Here is a 19,095-nt window from a genome sequence, read left to right on the forward strand (position 1 = left end):
AGAGGCCGTTAGGCCGTGCTTCCTGCCACAGAAATAGGTACCAGATGAGCGATAAGCAGAACTCATCAGACAGTGGTCCTGTAAAATAACATAACGGCAGAAAAAAGACAGCAGCTTTTCCTAGTGACTAGAATTTGCCACTTGGGACTTTCAGGAAATGCCACAAAAGATTACGTTCTTGTGTTATTGTTTGTAGGACTATACGAGGTGTGTTAGAAAAATAACGAGATAGATTTTTTGTAGCAAAAATTTTATTCTTTATACGGGTCAACGTATCTGCTTCAAAACAGATGTCTTCGGCAGTTACACAGTAACGGTGGCCTTATCTTCAGCTTTCGTAGCAACTCTGGAAGGCTTTCAGTTCGTTGTAGTCTTTTGGACTCTATCCAAAGTACCAAAATGATGCCCTTTCAAGCGATTTTTGATCCGGGAGAGTAAAAAGAAGTCACAGATGACAGGATATGGTGAATTTGGAGGCGAAGAAACCACAATAGTAATATTTCTTATCACATTTTCGTTGATAGAGGTTGCCGTTCGACAGGGCGCATTGCCACGGTGTAGCATCCAAGTGTGCAATGCCTTGTCGCACACGTTGCACTCTTTTCGTTAGTCTCAAGCGACATATCTATGAAGAATTGGCCTGTGTGTTGGATACTACAATACTGTTTTAGGTCGAGTATCGAAAGTTACAATACTGTATTCTGTGTATCGGTTACTATAATACTGTTCTGCACGCTCAAACCTCGGCAAATGAAACATATACGTGAAGAAAAACATATCAAACTACTATCTTTGACATTTGCGCTTACAGAATTTTATAATGTCCAATTTCTATTCTGACGTATTGTCATTACAACAACGTTTATACCATCTACATATCTAAAGATGAGTCTTGAGCTCTTGAAAAGAAATTAGTGGCTAATGCTTGATTCACTTCGACAATGTCCTCATCTTGGTTAAAACACTGAAGAAATTTTGAAAAATTTATTACCTTTCATTAATTTAAGCCTGAGTTAAAAGCCTCCCAGAGAAAGCAAACACGCCCGCATCTCGTGGTCGTGCGGTAGCGTTCTCGTTTCCCACGCCCGGGTTCCCGGGTTAGATTCCCGGCGGGGTCAGGGATTTTCTCTGCCTCGTGATGGCTGGGTGTTGTGTGCTGTCCTTAGGTTAGTTAGGTTTAAGTAGTTCTAAGTTTTAGGGGACTGATGACCATAGATGTTAAGTCCCATAGTGCTCAGAGCCATTTGAAAGCAAACACAGCACATTTTCGATCATGTCAAAACTATTGCTCTGAGATAAAATTCAAGTATTAATTACGTAAACTGCATTCAGGTCGAAATCCTGGAACACGTTTACTTCATATAAATAAACAATGTTTGAAACTTAGAAAGTCATGGTCATAAAAAGGATAACATTAAATTCTAATTTTGGCTTTATGAGTATCCACAACAACCACCGTGATCAAGTTTCTTGTTGCAAATAGGACAGCTAAACGGTATTTATATAGAATGTGACCATTATGAAGAAGTGGATATATTACTTTAAAGTTACCAACATCTGTTTAAATTGATTTGAACAATCATCATTTATCTGTTATCATTGACCTGCATAAGAAAAGTCTATATGTAAAAGTTGTGTTTGCTTTGAAGAGATGCACCATTTTTGGCACGGAGAAACGGAGAAAATGGCCACCTTTCAGGTGTGTTATGGAAACAACGTGTTTTTTAATTTCTACGTATGTTAAAAAGGTGCACAATGTTAGCGTCCATACTGAAACTTTAATGTGTTTCGCACATAAAGGGAGCAAGAAGCAAACGAATAAACCATGAATATTACTGAAACTAACGGTCGTAATTTGTTGCAGTTAACGTCACAAAACCTATTATGCAAATTTCTGTAAAGCTGCCAGTAAGAACCTGGAGATAGTAACTACGTAGTTTAGAGCTCTACAAGATCATAAAAATCCAACAATAGCTGTGCTGAGCACCCTCATCTTCTCGAGCAGGAACATAGTTTTAAGTGCTGAGCTCACATCAGGCATGACGGCAAGTGCTAATTCGAGCCGAGAGCTCGAACAGGCGCTCACAACTGGAGTCATAAATTATTCTGTGTCCGATATTCTGACTCTAAAAGACGGACAAAGAACGAACATCGAATTGATCTGGGACTGCTCATTCTCGCTTTCTTCATACAGGAAGAGTGCAGTGTGCCACTTCCGCCTCCGTGGTACGTCATGTGTGACAAAATAACGTGGTTGAACGATTGTGGCTCTTCCCTGAAGATCAATAGTAAGGTTCTTTGGAACCCTCTATGCTAAATTTGTGTCTCTGGAGCCATTCACTTTAGCGCAAGGATACATCAGTCGAAAAGAGTTTTAGCTACTAAGCAGAACTGAATCTACCAAGCTGAAGCTCTTCAGCTTTGCTTCCTGTCCGCGTCCAAACTGGGGCCTATTTTTCTGGCAATTCTTCGCAGTGATGGTCACAGATGGATACAACAACTTACTTCCTCAAGCGAAAGAAAAAACTGGATGGACGCTCCTTTTTTCAGAAAATGATATAGAATATACTAGTACGAAGAGTGAATATCATGGATCCTGATCGAAAAACCTGCACCAAGTAACAAAAGACATGCAGACAAAGGAAGTATCCCAAATCGAACGGCTAAACCGAAAAAAAAATGCTCTAAAAAGGGGAGTTATGTCTGTCCTACAATCACTGACATCTTTTGCTTGTAAAAATCTAAATTTTTAGAGCCTATAGTGCCACAAGTCGCTGAAAAAAAGAAACAATGGTATATGACTAACAAATACGACCAGGAGATTCACAACGCTCGTAATTGAGGTGCCGTTTTACAAAAGGCTAAACATCTGCTTGAAACAATATATATTAACATATGCAGCACTTCAGAGTCGTAATTGGATGTGTTAACACAAGATTGGGTTAACTGCGATAGCGAGCGAAGCTCTGAAGATCTAACGTGTTCGCAAAAGGTGTGGAAGCTAGCGATGAGCGAAATTAATAACAATCCAGTGACCCTCTCACCCACATTTCTTTAGTCGAACTCTCGTGTATAAAATAGTTTCAAAGTCAGATGGTTTACAAATGATTTAACTTGTTAAATATTTGCGGTTGAACATGTAAAACCTTTGTTTGAAGAGGTAAAACCAAAATTATGTTGCTTTTTTTTGGTTTGTTCCTCCACAGACCTCTGAAAAAGTTTGAAAAAGATTTGATATTACGTTTGAAGTTCATTGGAAGTTACTAAGTGTTCTCTCTATCGAACACTGGATAGGTACAGCTGGGATAATTAAGGCTCCGTTTTAAGAAAAGCATCTCAGTTCTTATGACGTCATTTCACCTAAACTGTTTGTCGTACAATGACATAATTTTGCAGTTACTGTCAGAAAAATGTTTTGCAAATAGAGTAGCGAAGAAATTATAAATTAAAACGTCGTGTCTGATGCAGAAGTTTTAATATGCAGGAACAGCGAAAATATAGTAAGCGATAAAGTTTTTTTTTCCTTTCTTTATTTTGCGTGGTATGTCAGCGAAAAAAATTATAGAAACGTTTGAAATTCAATGCAATGTTTGTTGGATATCGCTAAGTGCTCTCATTCTGAAATTCTGAATGAATATAGTCTGGGTCAATTGTGCGCCGTGAGCCACCCTGCCTCTACATACACATAGTTTCTTATTTTAATACATTTGTGTCAAAGCTTAACGTAAGATTCTACCTCTGAATAAGTAGATTATGATCATTTTTAATTTTTAAATCCCGTCGGTAATGATGTGAAATGCTGGAAATCAACTTTTTATTACACCCGGAATCCGTTAAAAAGGAACCTGTAATAGGGTCTTTGCACCGATTTAGACGTTTTATAGCGTAGATCAAATAACAGGCGCCTGTAGCGGTTTAGGTGTACATTTTTATTCGGCTTTAGCAGTGCGAGCTGCAGTACTCCCCTTGTGAAGGGAGGGGCTGCTTCCTTCTAAAGAGCCTGGATGTAGAGCACCAATTTCTTGGCGGAGTTAGCAACCCTTTCTAGACATTATCTTGGGAGGACGCAGCACGACTACCGGCTTTTATGAAAGAGCAGTTGGGAAAACTACCCAACAGAGGAGGCAGTGGAAAGCCCAGCTGTAGTGCATCCAAGCGCACACACAAAAGATGCTCAAAAAGTACTTCTGTAGAACGAGCGTGGAGACGGCCGCATCTTAGATTTAAGAAATTGTTTAGAAAATAGAGTATGCTGACTCAGGTAGCAAAACAGTTGGCTGCGGCGAAAGAAGGCGCTGCTGATACCGAAGGATTAGAGCGAGCAGCAGAAAGCTCACCACGTTCCTGTCAAGACGTATGCTAAATGAAACGTTTCTCGTTAATTGTTTGTTTAAAGGAGAAACTGCCGCTATGGAAAGCGTTTTATACGGAATCGAACATATTCTCAGTTCGAATATAATGAATTTCCTTGAGACAGTGAAGTTGCTGTCCATGCATCAGCATGGCTTTAGAAAGCATCATCGCTCCTGCGAAACGCAACTCGCCATTTTTTCACATGATATCTTGCGAACCATGGATGAAGGGTATCAGACGGATGCCATATTCCTTGACTTCCGGAAAGCGTTTGACTCGGTGCCCCACGGCAGACTCCTAACTAAGGTACGAGCATATGGGATTGGTTCCCAAGTATGTGAGTGGCTCGAAGACTTCTTAAGTAATAGAACCCAGTACGTTGTCCTCGATGGTGACTGTTCATCGGAGGTGAGGGTATCATCTGGAGTGCCCCAGGGAAGTGTGGTAGGTCCGCTGTTGTTTTCTATCTACATAAATGATCTTTTGGATAGGGTGGATAGCAATGTGCGGCTGTTTGATGATGATGCTGTGGTATACGGGAAGGTGTCGTCGTTGAGTGACTGCAGAAGGATACAAGATAACTTAGACAGGATTTGTGATTGGTGTAAAGAATGGCAGCTAACTCTGAATATAGCTAAATGTAAATTAATGCAGATGAATTGGAAAAAGAATCCTGTAATGTTTGAATACTCCATTAGTAGTGCAGCGCTTGACACAGTCACGTCGATTAAATATTTGGGCGTAACATTGCAGAGCGATATGAAGTGGGACAAGCATGTAATGGCAGTTGTGGGGAAGGCGGATAGTCGTCTTCGGTTCATTGGTAGAATTTTGGGAAGATGTGGTTCATCTGTAAAGAAGACGCTTATAAAACACTAATACGACCTATTCTTGAGTACTGCTCGAGCGTTTGGGATCCCTATCAGGTCGGATTGAGGGAGGACATAGAAGCAATTCAGAGGCGGGCTGCTAGATTTGTTACTGGTAGGTTTGATCATCACGCGAGTGTTAAGGAAATGCTTCAGGAACTCGGGTGGGAGTCTCTAGAGGAAAGGAGGCGTTCTTTTCGTGAATCGCTACTGAGGAAATTTAGAGAACCAGCATTTGAGGCTGACTGCAGTACAATTTTACTGCCGCCAACTTACATTTCGCGGAAAGGCCACAGAGATAAGATAAGACAGATTATGGCTCGTACAGAGGCATATAGGCAGTCATTTTTCCCTCGTTCTGCTTGGGAGCGGAACAGGGAGAGAAGATGCTAATTGTGGTACGAGGTACTCTCCGCCACGCACCGTATGGTGGATTGCGGAGTATGTATGTAGATGTAGATGTAGAACTATAATGAAGAAATTTCAGTATATCACCTGAAGGAAAATTTACCTAAGGGGAGATGGTACGCCCTATACTGTCAATATGAAATAATTTGTAAACCGTTATCTCAGAAAATTTCTAAGACACGATCTTCCAATTTCTCACAATCAATGAATGTACTTTTGTAGATATACTGCAGTAGAACCATCGGAAAGATTGTGTTATGATACGTGTTACGATATTTTTCAGCAAACTCTTAATTTTCCTGGCAGAATTTTGTAATTAAATCAACATAAAAACTTAATAACAAGAGATATTTTTATTTTTCTGGTTCCCTGGTGTTGAATCTTATTTCCCTGGCATTCTGTAAAAGTTTCACGATTCTACCTTCAGTACGTTTTGAGATAATGGACCATTTATAACAAAAAAGTAGTTTCGATCTATTGAGGTTCAAAGCTTTTTGGTTACAAACTTTTATACAGACATACCGTTGTAACTCTTTCTTGAACTACAATTGTCCTGGCCCAATATGTGTATCCTCTTCAGTGTCATAATCGCCCCGTTCTTGCCTTCTTCCCTTCTTTGTCGCTTCTTTTGTCATTTAGTAATCAGCAGACTCTGATTGGCCTACACAAAGCATATCAAGTTATCGTAGACCTCTAGCCATGTTCTCTACTAACCTCACCCCTACCTTCCCCAAAACCTTCACACTCTTATAGTTCCCACTATCAAGAGTCATGATGCCAAAGCACGCGCCACCACACAACGTTATTGAAGGATTCATTCACATTCTGCGTCTTAATATCTCTGGATTTGCCAGCTCGTTCAATATATGTTTGATTGCAACTATTACTACCAAAGGTAACCAGAAAATCTAGCTTCCTTTTTACATACACTAGGGGCCATGGTCACTTCAGATCTATTATTGTGGTTATTTTTCACTTCCTTCACTGATCACATGTTTTCTACAAATTTAGACATAACTTTTCTTCTGAAATATCTGTTACCTCAAAATTTGCGTTTCTTTAACGTAATTCTACATTTATCCATATTATATACGTATAAATTAGCAATACATGCGAGTACACTACAGATATGTCTGTCAGGCACACTACTTTCGTGTAAACTAGTGCCAGAAACAGAAGACTTGTTTATTTGTAATGCAAATGCAGACCTATGAGTCGTAGAAGTGGCATGAAAACAAGACAATTCACAGCCCAAGATATGACTGTTCACTATGGCAATATACACAAGGTGCTCAAAACCGCCAAATTTAAAAATTTTGTTTGAAAGTCTTAAAATGGTCTGTTTCTAATGTTGAGCAGACTCTAAAGTACATTATGAATAGAGAACAAAGATAGTCAAATTTCATCTAATTCACATACACACGATGCTATATTCAGAAACGTATTACACAGGGTGAACCCGAACTCCACTGACAAAATCTGGTTGTTCAGGGATATTTTCTGAGCATTCTGGGATATGGTACCTTTGGCCTCCACTGCTTCATTACAAGGTGATAATGTAATTATGATTTATTCGGTTTTGTTTCCCCAATTACATTGGTTTCTCTGAAAATACCTTTCCAAGAGTCAATAAATACTGTAACATGCAATCATCAAAACGTATAACACAGAAAACAGAGAAACCAACAACACTGAGGTGCCACAGTTCTGAGGTTGGTTGCCGTAGCTGCGGGAGCAGATCACCATAGTGTCGTTGTGCCGCTCTTCCCTTGCATTCAGCGAACCCATGAACGACATTCATGTCGTCCAGCTCTCCATCACCTTAAACCTGATAACACTGTTGTGTATCACAACATGCAACTAACTGTACCGGAAAAACAAACCCGAGCAGAACCAAACAGTAACAAATGCAAACTTGAGAGAGATGAATACACACCATCGATGAATGGAATAAGTTAGTTTCCAACCAAGACACACAGAGCTTACCGTTGACATTTACTTTGTACTCAGTTCAGTTATTTTTCGTGTAATTTAGATAAAAAGATGAATAGGGATAAGACATGAAATTAAATACAATTGCTCAGTAAAATGCTGAGAAAATGCCCCTGAACGAGCTTTAAAAACTTTCCTGTGAACTTTCTAGCTCGTCCTTTATACCGTGTAACTTTTTCCATTTGATAAGGGTGTTTGATGTAATGTATGGCGCATTATTCTTGCGGCATTTTACGCGAGTTTGTTCGTACTCTAAGCCTTTAAATTTGTTTGCTGATACCTGAGTATCATATCAGCTCGTTTGCTATATTGGTTCTGGATGATTAACTAGTTACGCACTCTTTATCTATACTTTGTAAACCACTGCGAACTTCACGGCAGAGGGTACGCCCCAGTTACCGGGTATTAAGGCTTTATCCCGCTCCATTCACATGTGGAGCGCGGCAAGAATGTTTGGTTAAACGCCTCTCTGCGCGCTGTAGTTATTTCACTCCTGTCTCCGCCACCCACACTGGAGCGATACGCGGGAGGTTGTACTGTATTCCTAGATCCATCGCTTCAAGCTATGTCTTTGTAAGAAGACTCTCGAGGTCTAACTTGCGTCGATCTTCATGCGTTTTCCAGTTCAGTTCTTTCACCATCTTCCTGACGCTCTACCAATGGTCAACCAAACAACTTCTGACCATATGTGCTGCTGTTCTTTGTACCTGTTAAATATCCCCTGTTAGTGCTAGTTGGTGCGGGTCCCACACTCTCGAGCAGTATTACGGTAGGTCGCACGACTACTTTGTATGCAATCTGCTTCGTAGACTGACCACATTACTCTAATATTCTACCACTGAACCGCTGCCTGCCACGTGCCTTACCTGTACAGACTATGTGACAGCTCCATTTCATATCCTTACAAATTGTTACACCTAGGTTATTTGTATGAACTGACCGATTCCTATTGCGACTCGCTGATACTGTTGTCATACGATCTACTTTTTTCCCTTTGTGAAGCGCAAAATTTTATACTTCTGAACATTTAAATCTTGTTGGCAATCTTCGCACCACTTTGAAATCTTATAAAGATCTGACTGCATATATACGCAGCTTCTTTCAGACAGTACTTCATTATAGATAAAGGTTTCAACTGCGAAAAGTCTGAGGTTATTACTAATATTGTCTTCAAAGTCATTAATATCCAACAACCACTAGGGTCCCAATACACTTCTACATCTGTCCTTGGCACTCCATCCAAGATAACATGCTGCATCCCACAATGTAAGCTTTCACGGCTGGTACTGTCATCATTTAAAACTTCCGGGCTATTAGGCCGTGATCGATGTACAAAACTTTCTCCTAACGTTTCCTTTCCGACTGCGGGAGACATCTTCAGAGGTGAAATGGCAGTTCGCCCTCTTTTTCCTCTGAAGATATCTCCGCAGTCGGAGAGTAAACGTCAGGAGAAAGTTTTGTACGTCGACCACGGCCTAACAGTTCGGAAGTTTTAAATGATGATGCTGCATTGTGTCCACAAAGTAATCCTCAGTTCGGTCACAGATGTCGCTTGGTACACATTAAGATTCTACTGTCGATAATTAGCGTGTATGTGACACTGAGTTAAATGCCTTTCCGAAGGTACGTCGCATCTTTGTGACTGCCTTAATCAGTGGCTTTGAAGATACCATGTGCGGAAAGTGCGAGTTGTGTTTCATATGGTCGATGTCGTCGGAGTCATGCTGGTTGGCATGGAGGGAATCGCTCTTTTCGAGATAACTCATGACATTGGAGCTTACAATGTGTTCTATGATTCTGCGACAGATAGATAGCGAGGATGTTGGACAATAGATATGTGGATCACTACGCTGCGCTCCATGTAGATAAGGTGTGATCTGTTTTTCCTTCGAACTACTGGAGTATTTTGTTCGAGGGATCTTCGGTATATTAGGGTTACGAGAAAGGATGACTCAGCTGCAGATTTGGTACAGAGTCTGACGGGGATCCCATCAGCCCGTAGAACTATATTCACTGAAAAAAATAATGTACAATAAGAAAAGTCTGCGGGTGAGACGTGAACGGCATTGCTTATCGGCAGCAACGTATAGTTTTAGAGGTAACTTACTACTTCTATTTTTTCAACTCTTTGTCGACCGTGGTGTTCATAGAGCTATCTGAGGTTAGACGAGGACCAGAACTAAAATGTTTCTGGCTCTTACATAGAAAGTCCTCTAGAATTATTCTCTTAGCGTGGTACTAGTGAAGCTCTGGAAAACCTAACCAATATGGCAAGGTTAGAATTACAACTACGTTGCTCCAGACAATTTCACTAGCACTTTCCAGTATGGTCGGCATCGATACCAAAACGAATGTCAAAAGCTTATTTTTTTCTAATTTTTACAGTTTTAACTTCGTAATTGGAAAATGAGTTTAAATTTTTTTCCTGTGTCCAAAGCCGGCATGCTGCATAATAAACATGGAAATGTGATTGTTGTGAATAGTCATACCACCAGCGAGATTACGCCAGGTACTGTTCCTGTGTAATGGATGGTTCGTAGCTTTTGGACATTGAGAAGCCTCCTTACGTTTGGTGCATTTAAATGACACGCGGACTAGACTTGACATTTTTACAGCGTGCTGTATACTTGATCTAGGATAACCGCTCATATCTGTCAGTAACCGCAATAACGAACACATATATCACACAACTCTTTTTTTTCCGTTAGGATACTGCGATATGATCGCCATTCTAGTTGTTACTTATTTTCATTTTATAATTATTTACCATTATGTAACAATTTATTTTTACCGATAGTTAGGCCGGCCTCGGTGGCCGAGCGGTCCTAGGCGCTTCAGTCTGGAACCGCGTGACCGCTACGGTCGCAGGTTCGAATCCTTCCTCGGGCATGGATGTGTGTGATGTCCTTAGATTAGTTAGGTTTAAGTAGTTCTAAGTTCTAGGGGACTGATGACCTCAAATGTTAAGTCCCATAGTGCTCAGAGCCATTTACCGATAGTTAAATATCTACAAACTGAAAGCTGTCGCTATTCTTCAGTGATAAGTCCTGATCCAAACTGAGCCACGAAAAACAGTGGAGCCGCGGTCACTGCTGGGATACAAACTTGACGGTCCCCGCCATACGGCCCGACATCCGGGAGTGAGTGTCTTGGTGGACATTTCATTTCATAGCAGGACCCCTCTGGTTGTCTTCCGTGGCACCTTCACATCATAGCAGTACATCAACGATATTCTACGCTGCCTTGATGGCAGGCCGTCCTGACTGCATTTCAGCAAGATAATGCCCGCCCGCGAGTGTTTCTACTGCTTGTTTTCGTGCTTGTCAAGTCCTAACTTGGCCAGCAGGGTCACTAGATCTCTTCCCAATTGAGAACGTTCGTAGCATTATCGGCAGGGCTCTCCAACCAGCTCGGGATTTCGACGATCCGACTCGCCAATGGGACAAAATGTGGCACGATAACTCTCAAAAGGACATCCAACAAGTCTGTGAATCAATACCAAGCGAATAGCTGCTTGTTTGAGGGTCAGAGATCGAGCAACGCATTATTGACTGGCTCAGTTTATGAAGCTCTTTCTCTTGGATAAATCGTGAAGTTTTTTTTCTTAAAATGTGTGTACATGTATGAGTACATCATCTCTACCGATTTCCGCCACATTCTGACAATTCCGTCGTGGTGCTTCGTTTTTTTGTCTTAGAGAGTACTTTCACAGCTATCTAAATGAAGCATCACATCGTTGAGAGACGCATAAACTAAAAGGCGGTAAAACAGCCAATCCGCTGCAAAAATAGAAAATCTGAACTTTCATTGTATTTCTATTGTAATGTGTTGTCGGAGCTATGCAATACTTGTATGATCGAATTTGTCTCACCGACAAAGACATGTCTCTCTCCCCATTTGTGAATTCATTATTACAGACTCAACTGTTTGTATACTTCATTTTAATGCCATACATTTAATATTTGCTACCTAAGAGAGAATGTAAGAGATAAATCTGGAATATTTGTCAACAGATATAGGTTATCAAAACAAGCAGAATATTCAGTTTGATTTTTGCGGGTAGTCCTGGATATATTAGTGTGATTATCATTTTCTATCACAACGTTCCCCAGAACATGGCTCCATGATTCCTGTAGATTCATGTAAATCTGACACAAAATTTTAATTAAATTCGTATTTTGTTTTTATGTATCAGCTGTAATTTAATACTTAACTTCAGTCATAGATTTGTTCTTTTCTACATTTTATCTATAACAGTGTCTAATATAACCGAAGTTTTTGCTTATTATAAAACATGGAACTAGTTGATTGTTAATTGTGAAGCAGTATCCATTTCTGTCTTTTATTATTTTTGAACTTCAGCATTTTGTGCATTTAAAGTCAGGAAGTAGTTACTGACATTTCCTACCCACCCCCGTCCCCCTCCCTCCCTCCCAACCCTAAAAGCAATCATTTTTTCTGAATGTTGTATTAGAAACACTAACCAACACCATTAATCATGCTTAATAGAAGCATAAAACTCAACGTCTTAAGAATATATATTCATTGCTTTATTATAAATTTTCCAAGCTTTTGGTTATTTAAATTTTTGGATGGTTGCATTGATCATGAAGGTGTAACATATAAGAAGTCATAAAATAATTTTTGTCACAAAAGGATTTTTGCTTTGACCATAAATAAACATTAAACTAACGAAAATTTAGGCCACAGATCTTTGTACTGAGTTTCCATGTCAGTAGAGAGTTGAATAAGCAAAATTTCGAAATCATTCAGTTTTTTACAGAAGAGGCCTAAATAAAAATACTACTTTAACCTTCAGCGAAAAATTTGGAACATTTATTTATTTATCATACGGTTTTTTGACACACTGAATAACAATACATAGAATGCAGAACATAATATACATAAAATAAAATCTTATAAACATACATCTAGAGCATTTATGTAGTCTGTATGGGCACAATGTTGATGGGCCCAAACCCTCACAGATGTGGCACTGAATGCAGTGTTCATTGAAGGTTTCGTCGATCATACAATATTATTCTTGTGTATCAGTCAATCTCCTTGGAAAAAACTTGTTATTTTCTAAATAGGTTTCATGACCATCCCTTTGTTTACCCCTAAAGACAGCCTAATGTACTTCATACAACTGTAAATTCTCACTCACCTTGCTGGTTATCATTGTAAAAGTTGATCTTTTAATGACTTCCTTCATGTTATTTTCATCCCATGTATGTTGTAGTTTCTCAATATTTACCTGTTAAAGAAAGTGTTTAGAAATTTAAGATTGTCGAGTACAACATAAAATTGATTTCAACAGTACAACCCAAATATACTGCTGTGGTAATTTAACATTCCCATCGTTCCTACTTGGGCTAAACTCTGTCACAGCCTGTAACACAGAATGATGTCAGTTATATCTATAACACAATAAAAATATAATATTGTTTATTTGCATATAAAATAAAACACTCGAAAATCAAGTTCATGTGCCGAAAAACATAACTTGCTGCCACGCAAAAAATACTGATCTTTTGATTCAAAATCGACTGAGCAGTCTTATTCTTCCAGACACTGCAATGGCACTGGTATTAGAGTTGACAAAGATATCTTGTGCAACACAATGCGCTGTCCAGTATTACCCAACCTTCCATTAAGACATGTTTTACAATTTCTGATACACCACTGTACCTTGGTTTGCAATTCTTTCACAATTTCTGTGCAAACAGTACCATAGCTGCCATAACGGAATGAATAGTTGACTGGCTTCATGCCCACAGCAATGCCACTGCTCTGGTGATGCTGTTAGGCGTACTGTGGCGGCTTCCTCCTTTTCCTTAATGTCAGCGTCCCCTCACTTCCAACACGGCGACTGGGCTCGCTCACCGGCCATTTTGTGCCCGCAGCAATGACATGGCGCTGGTCATGCTGCCGTGCGACCTGCCGTGGTGGCCGACGGTGCAGCGCCACCTGACGCAGCTCGCCCTCGCTCGCACGCCGCAGGAGCTGGTCGATGGCATGCAGAAGATACACACCATGTGCAAGTGAGTATCGCTCCGCTAGCATGTTTTCTCTCTTTGTTCAAGAACATTGTTGAACCATGTGGAAATCGTAAGTACATCAGATTAAAAAGTCAGCTGTTTGAGCCGGCCGCTGTAGCCGAGCGGTTCTAGGCACTTCAGCCCGGAACCGCACTGCTGCTACGTTCGCAGGTTGGAATCCTGCCTCCAGCATGGATGTGTGTGATTCCTTAGGTTAGTTAGGTTTAACTAGTTCTAAGTCTAGGGGACTGATGACCTCAGATGTTAAGTCCCATAGTGCTTAGAGCCATTTGAACCAATTTTCGGCTGTTTGAATTTGGGTGGAAAGTGTGTGGAAAAATAATGACAACATGTAAGTACAGATTGTACAATGTGTAAAAAAGATTTATTATTTCTTTGTTTAATAGCCAGTCTGAGGTTAACTTATGAATAGCCCTCGCAAATATCCTGGTTCAGGTTGACAATGACCTGAAGGAGTGTACAGAAGTTATGGTATGAAAAGCATCTCCTAAACATCACACATAACCACTACACCCTCCGCACACTGCATTTTAAACGCCTCATTGGACTGTCGGTGCACCAGACGATCCATATCTTTTGAAAAGAGGCAAAATCGAGACTCGTCAGTCCATATTACACGTCTCTAGTCATCTGACATCCAATTGCTGTGTTGTACAGCCCACACTTTAGGCAGTGGCCTTTCACGAGGTACCTGACACCAAATGTCCATTGCATGCATTTCACTTCAGTGTTCGTTCAGAAACAGTATGAGATGAACCTGCCTTTACTGACAGATGCGGTTCCTGTTGGGTTTGAAACCGATTGTCGTTGACAAGGCATGACGTCCATCTGCAGTCACAGTTGGTTCAGTTCTTCTTACAACCATTATTCTCACGCCGTGGTATGTGGCTGCAACAGGTGAACCATTTCTTGTAGTCATGTTGGACTGTCCACGTTGATACACAAACAAAGTGGGCAATTTCGATCACAGTGTGGACATGAGCATGTCCAAATATGATAACTCTATTGTGTCATGCATTCACGTTGACCCATCTTCCTGCGCTGACTGCATACAACTGACTGGTGAATACACATCGCGGCCACCATGACAGGTCGCACGGCAACATGACCTGCGCCATATCATTGCTGTGGACACTAAATGGCGGGAGAGCTAGCCGAGGTGATGAAGGGACACGTCACCGCCTGTTACCTGTTCTATCGCACATACGGCCCTCCAAACTGACCATTTTGAGACTATTTCTACCTATAGTGAGGAAAGGCGATACGAAATTCTATTACGAAATTAATAATAAAAAGGTTTAGAAGTAATAAAAACAGAGATATATTCTCAAATATGAATGGAACAGGATACATTGTAGTTCTAATCTGCCAGGAAGTTTCATATCAGCACACACTCCGCTGCAGAGTGGAAATCTCATTCTGGAAACATCCCCCAGGCTGTGGCTAAGCCATGTCTCCGCACTATCCTTTCTTTCAGGAGTGCTAGTTCTGCAAGGTTCGCAGGAGAGCTTCTGTAAAGTTTGGAAGGTAGGAGACGAGATACTGGCAGAAGTAAAGCTGTGAGGACCGGTAGCTCAGATGGTAGAGCACTTGCCCGCGAAAGGCAAAGGTCCCGAGTTCGAGTCTCGGTCGGGCACACAGTTTTAATCTGCCAGGAAGTTTCACTTTACAGTGGTTGTTTACACACAGAGGTGACGGAAGTCACCGGACAGCTATCTGCATATTTACCTATGGGACAGTATACTCGTGGCATACACGAAGCATAAAAGGGCGGTGCATTAGCGGAGCTATCTTTTCTACGCAGGTGATTCATGTGAAAAGGTTTCCGACGTATTATGGCCGCACGACGACTATTAAGAATTTGAACGCGGAATGGTAGTTGGAACTAGATGCATAGGATATAAAATTTCGGAAATTGTTCAATATTCCGAGATCCACAGTGTTGAGAGCGTGCCGACAATACCAAATTTCAGTCATTACCTCTCGCCACGGACAACGCAGTATCCTACGGCCTTCACTTAACGACGACAGCAGTGACGTCTGTGTAGAGCTAACATACAAGTAACCCTACGTGAAATAACAGCAGAAATCAGTGTTGGACGTACGACGAACGTATCTGCCTGGACAGTGCGGCAAAATTTGGCGTTAATGGGCTATGGCAACAGACGACCGACGCGAGTGCCTTTGCTAACAGCACGACATCGCCTGCAGCGCCTCTCCTCGGCTCATGACCATATCGATTGGATCCTAGACGACTGGAAAATCGTGGCCTGGTCAGATGAGTCCAAATTTCAGTTGGTAAGAGCTGATGATAAGATTCGAGTTCCCACGAAGCCATGGACCCAGGTTGTCAACAAGACACAGTGCAAGTTGGTGGTGGCTCCATAATGGTGTGGGCTGCGTTTACACGGAATGAATTGGGTCCTCTAGTCAAACTGAACCGATCACTGACTGGAAATGGTTATGTTCGGGTACTTGGAGTCCATTTGCGTGTTCCTAAACAGCGATGTACGAAAATGCACCATGTCAGTGGACCACAACTGCGATTGGTTTGAAGGACATTCTGGACAATTCAAGGGAATGTTTTGGCCACCCAGATCGCCTAACACGTATCCCATCGAACAGTTATTGGACATAATCGAGAGATGGCTACAGTACCAATCGGTTATGCTAGGGTAGCGCTCTTCCAAAACAGCACCCCATACGAGCCAACCAGCTGAGTCTTACTTGTGGTTACTTGTACTTTAGCTACTGGGGCTATGCAAAGGTCTGTTTAAGAAGAACAGCTGGATGTAGCCATAGAGTCGAGCCGCGCACATCTGTTTTCAAGTGGCTCTAAGCACTATGGGACTTAACATCTGAGGTCATCAGTCCCCTAGAACTTAGAACTACTTACGCCTAACTAACCTTAAGACATCACACACGCCGGCCGAAGTGGCCGTGCGGTTAAAGGCTCTGCAGTCTGGAACCGCAAGACCGCTACGGTCGCAGGTTCGAATCCTGCCTCGGGCATGGATGTTTGTGATGTCCTTAGGTTAGTTAGGTTTAACTAGTTCTAAGTTCTAGGGGACTAATAACCTCAGCAGTTGAGTCCCATAGTGCTCAGAGCCATTTGAACCATTTTTTGACATCACACACATCCATGCCCGAGGCAGGATTCGAACCTGCGACCGTAGCAGTCGCGCAGTTCCTGACTGAAGCGCCTAGAACTGCTCGGCCACAGCGGCCGGCCATCTGCTTTCATGCCCTGCAACTGACTCGGAGCAAATAACAACTTGTATCTGTGACCCTGCAGTCAAATAGTCTATGCATTGATTAGATTTGCAAGTTAATAAAGTACACGGAAATCAAAGTAAAGTTAAATGAACAAGGGTTCTATTCTAGCAACTGTAATTGATGTAGACTACAGAGAATTGTGCCGAATAATTTTTATTCAAGAAAGGACATCTCATATAAAATGGAAGGGGTCCTATAATATTCAGTTAAAAATGCAGATCGTAAATGTTTATCAGATGCCGTAAAGTTACGTTGAGAGTGTTCAGACAATGGTTAAAAAAAACTAAACAGTTATTGAAGACATGCAAAAACTAAGTCTGTTTCGTAATCACTGTACACGAAATATTCACCAGCTCAAAACAGATCAGAGTTCAAAATGATGATTCACAAATTAACACATACGATTCAAAGAATAATAACTCATACTATGTCTGCTCTCACTTCCGTAAATCAAGCGGCAAAATTTAGTCCTGCTCTGGAACACATTCAAACCTTTCGATATATAAGTTCCTTCAGAAGTTAAAGTACGGTAGCGGCCGTTCACTGCCCAGAATCAATCAACTAGACGATCGCACGTTACTACAAACAGGTCTGCCTTCTCCCAGGAATGGGATAAATGTCCCGAATCGCTCCCTTGAGCTCTTCACTCTAAAATTCCTGGTCTACACTTAACCCACATAGTGTTCCGCTACTATCTGCTTTTCCATTGGCTGAAGGCCATCCCCATCCAAAAACACATCGTTCTAGACATGATTTGACTCATCTTGACCACTTTCCCTCAATAAACTAACATGTTACAACAATGTTTAAACAAAATTAATTAACAACATTCAGTCACGGAGCATGCACAATGAATATAAATAAAGGTTGGTTCGTTAATAAATAAGCCAGCATTATTGCGCAGTGTGCTCGTGATAAATCACAACAGACTGTCAGTAAATATTTTTTAAACAATTATTTATGCCTTCTTGACAGAAGCCTCCTTTGGTTCTCTTCTCAGTTGTGGTGTTCACTAACATATGCAACTGACCAATTTTAAATTAACACAGTTTTTAATACCACTTACAAGCGACATTTACGATATTAAACTGCTCATTAAATACATACACAATTATGACAAAATATGAGGTGCTGATGTTGTGTTCATTTCCTGTGTAAATGTGGTGAACACAATGTTCCGACAAACTCTTTCACAATGAAAAACATATACAAGACGTCGTAAATCAATAAATAAAATAGATACAGATACATAGCATTCAGGGATAATAGCCATAGTGCAGTGCTATTATTTGAGATATCGTCTGTTGAAATCGCATGAAGCTATTAAATGTTGTTGATTCAAACGTTCATTGTGTAAATGTGATTCACTGTGAAATATTAACTTCTTCAGTTTTAAAGATATTGAAATATGGTTTTGCAACTGGATGTGCCTCATGTTTCTGAAGTCACAGATCTATTCAGATTTGCATTAGTATCTGTGACTTATTATAAGACTCTCCAAGAGCTTTAACACGCCACCTTTCATCTCAGAGTCCACCGTTGCCGGTCATTCGACATTCTGTTAAGCGAGCGACCATTGTGCAGCTCCCTTCTTCTGGGATTTACCCACATCCGATCTTCGTCCTGGGCTGACCTGGAGCAGCCGCTGCAGTCTGCCCTGAGCTGTAGAGGCAGCATCGCTCATTATTTTTGCAGGGTACTTCCAACAACTTGTTGAGCCCATGCCACGTTGAGTGGCTGCACCACTCCGAGCAAAAGGTGGTCCGACACGATGTCAGGAGGTATCCCATGACTTTTGTCACCATAGTGTAATGTGGGAAAATTAAAATTTTGCCGAGGAATTGCTGATATTGAATGAATGGTTGAAAATCGAAGCAAAGTCAGACGTTAACATAGGCCTATATTCGTGTCAATAATGAACATGTCACATTAATTTATTCATTCACTCTGTTGATCTCATCTAATAAGAGAACCTTCAGCGACGTGGCACAAGTCAATGTAACACCAATATTTATTTTCATACCAGCTTTATAACGTGGAGAAGTCAACCCATTTGTGAAACGAATAAATTTCTTTGCTGTGGCTGTTTATCTTGATTATTATCCTGAGGTCCACCACAGTGGCTTACATTGCCA

At 41.0% G+C, this 19,095-nt stretch overlaps 1 protein-coding gene across 3 annotated transcripts in view; it reads left to right on the top strand.

The window, feature by feature from the left end:
- The window catches only part of LOC126237126 (uncharacterized), a 469,607-nt gene that overhangs the window by 328,149 nt on the left and 122,363 nt on the right, over positions 1-19,095 (top strand). For all 3 annotated transcript variants that reach the window (XM_049946947.1, XM_049946945.1, XM_049946946.1), the window contains one exon: positions 13,529-13,666. In XM_049946947.1, coding sequence (XP_049802904.1) covers positions 13,536-13,666 — 131 coding nt within the window. In that variant the 5' untranslated portion in view covers positions 13,529-13,535. The remainder of the gene's footprint in view (positions 1-13,528; positions 13,667-19,095) is intronic.

This window comes from Schistocerca nitens, chromosome 2 (assembly GCF_023898315.1).
Source record: "Schistocerca nitens isolate TAMUIC-IGC-003100 chromosome 2, iqSchNite1.1, whole genome shotgun sequence".
NCBI classification, from domain to species: Eukaryota; Metazoa; Arthropoda; class Insecta; order Orthoptera; family Acrididae; genus Schistocerca; species Schistocerca nitens.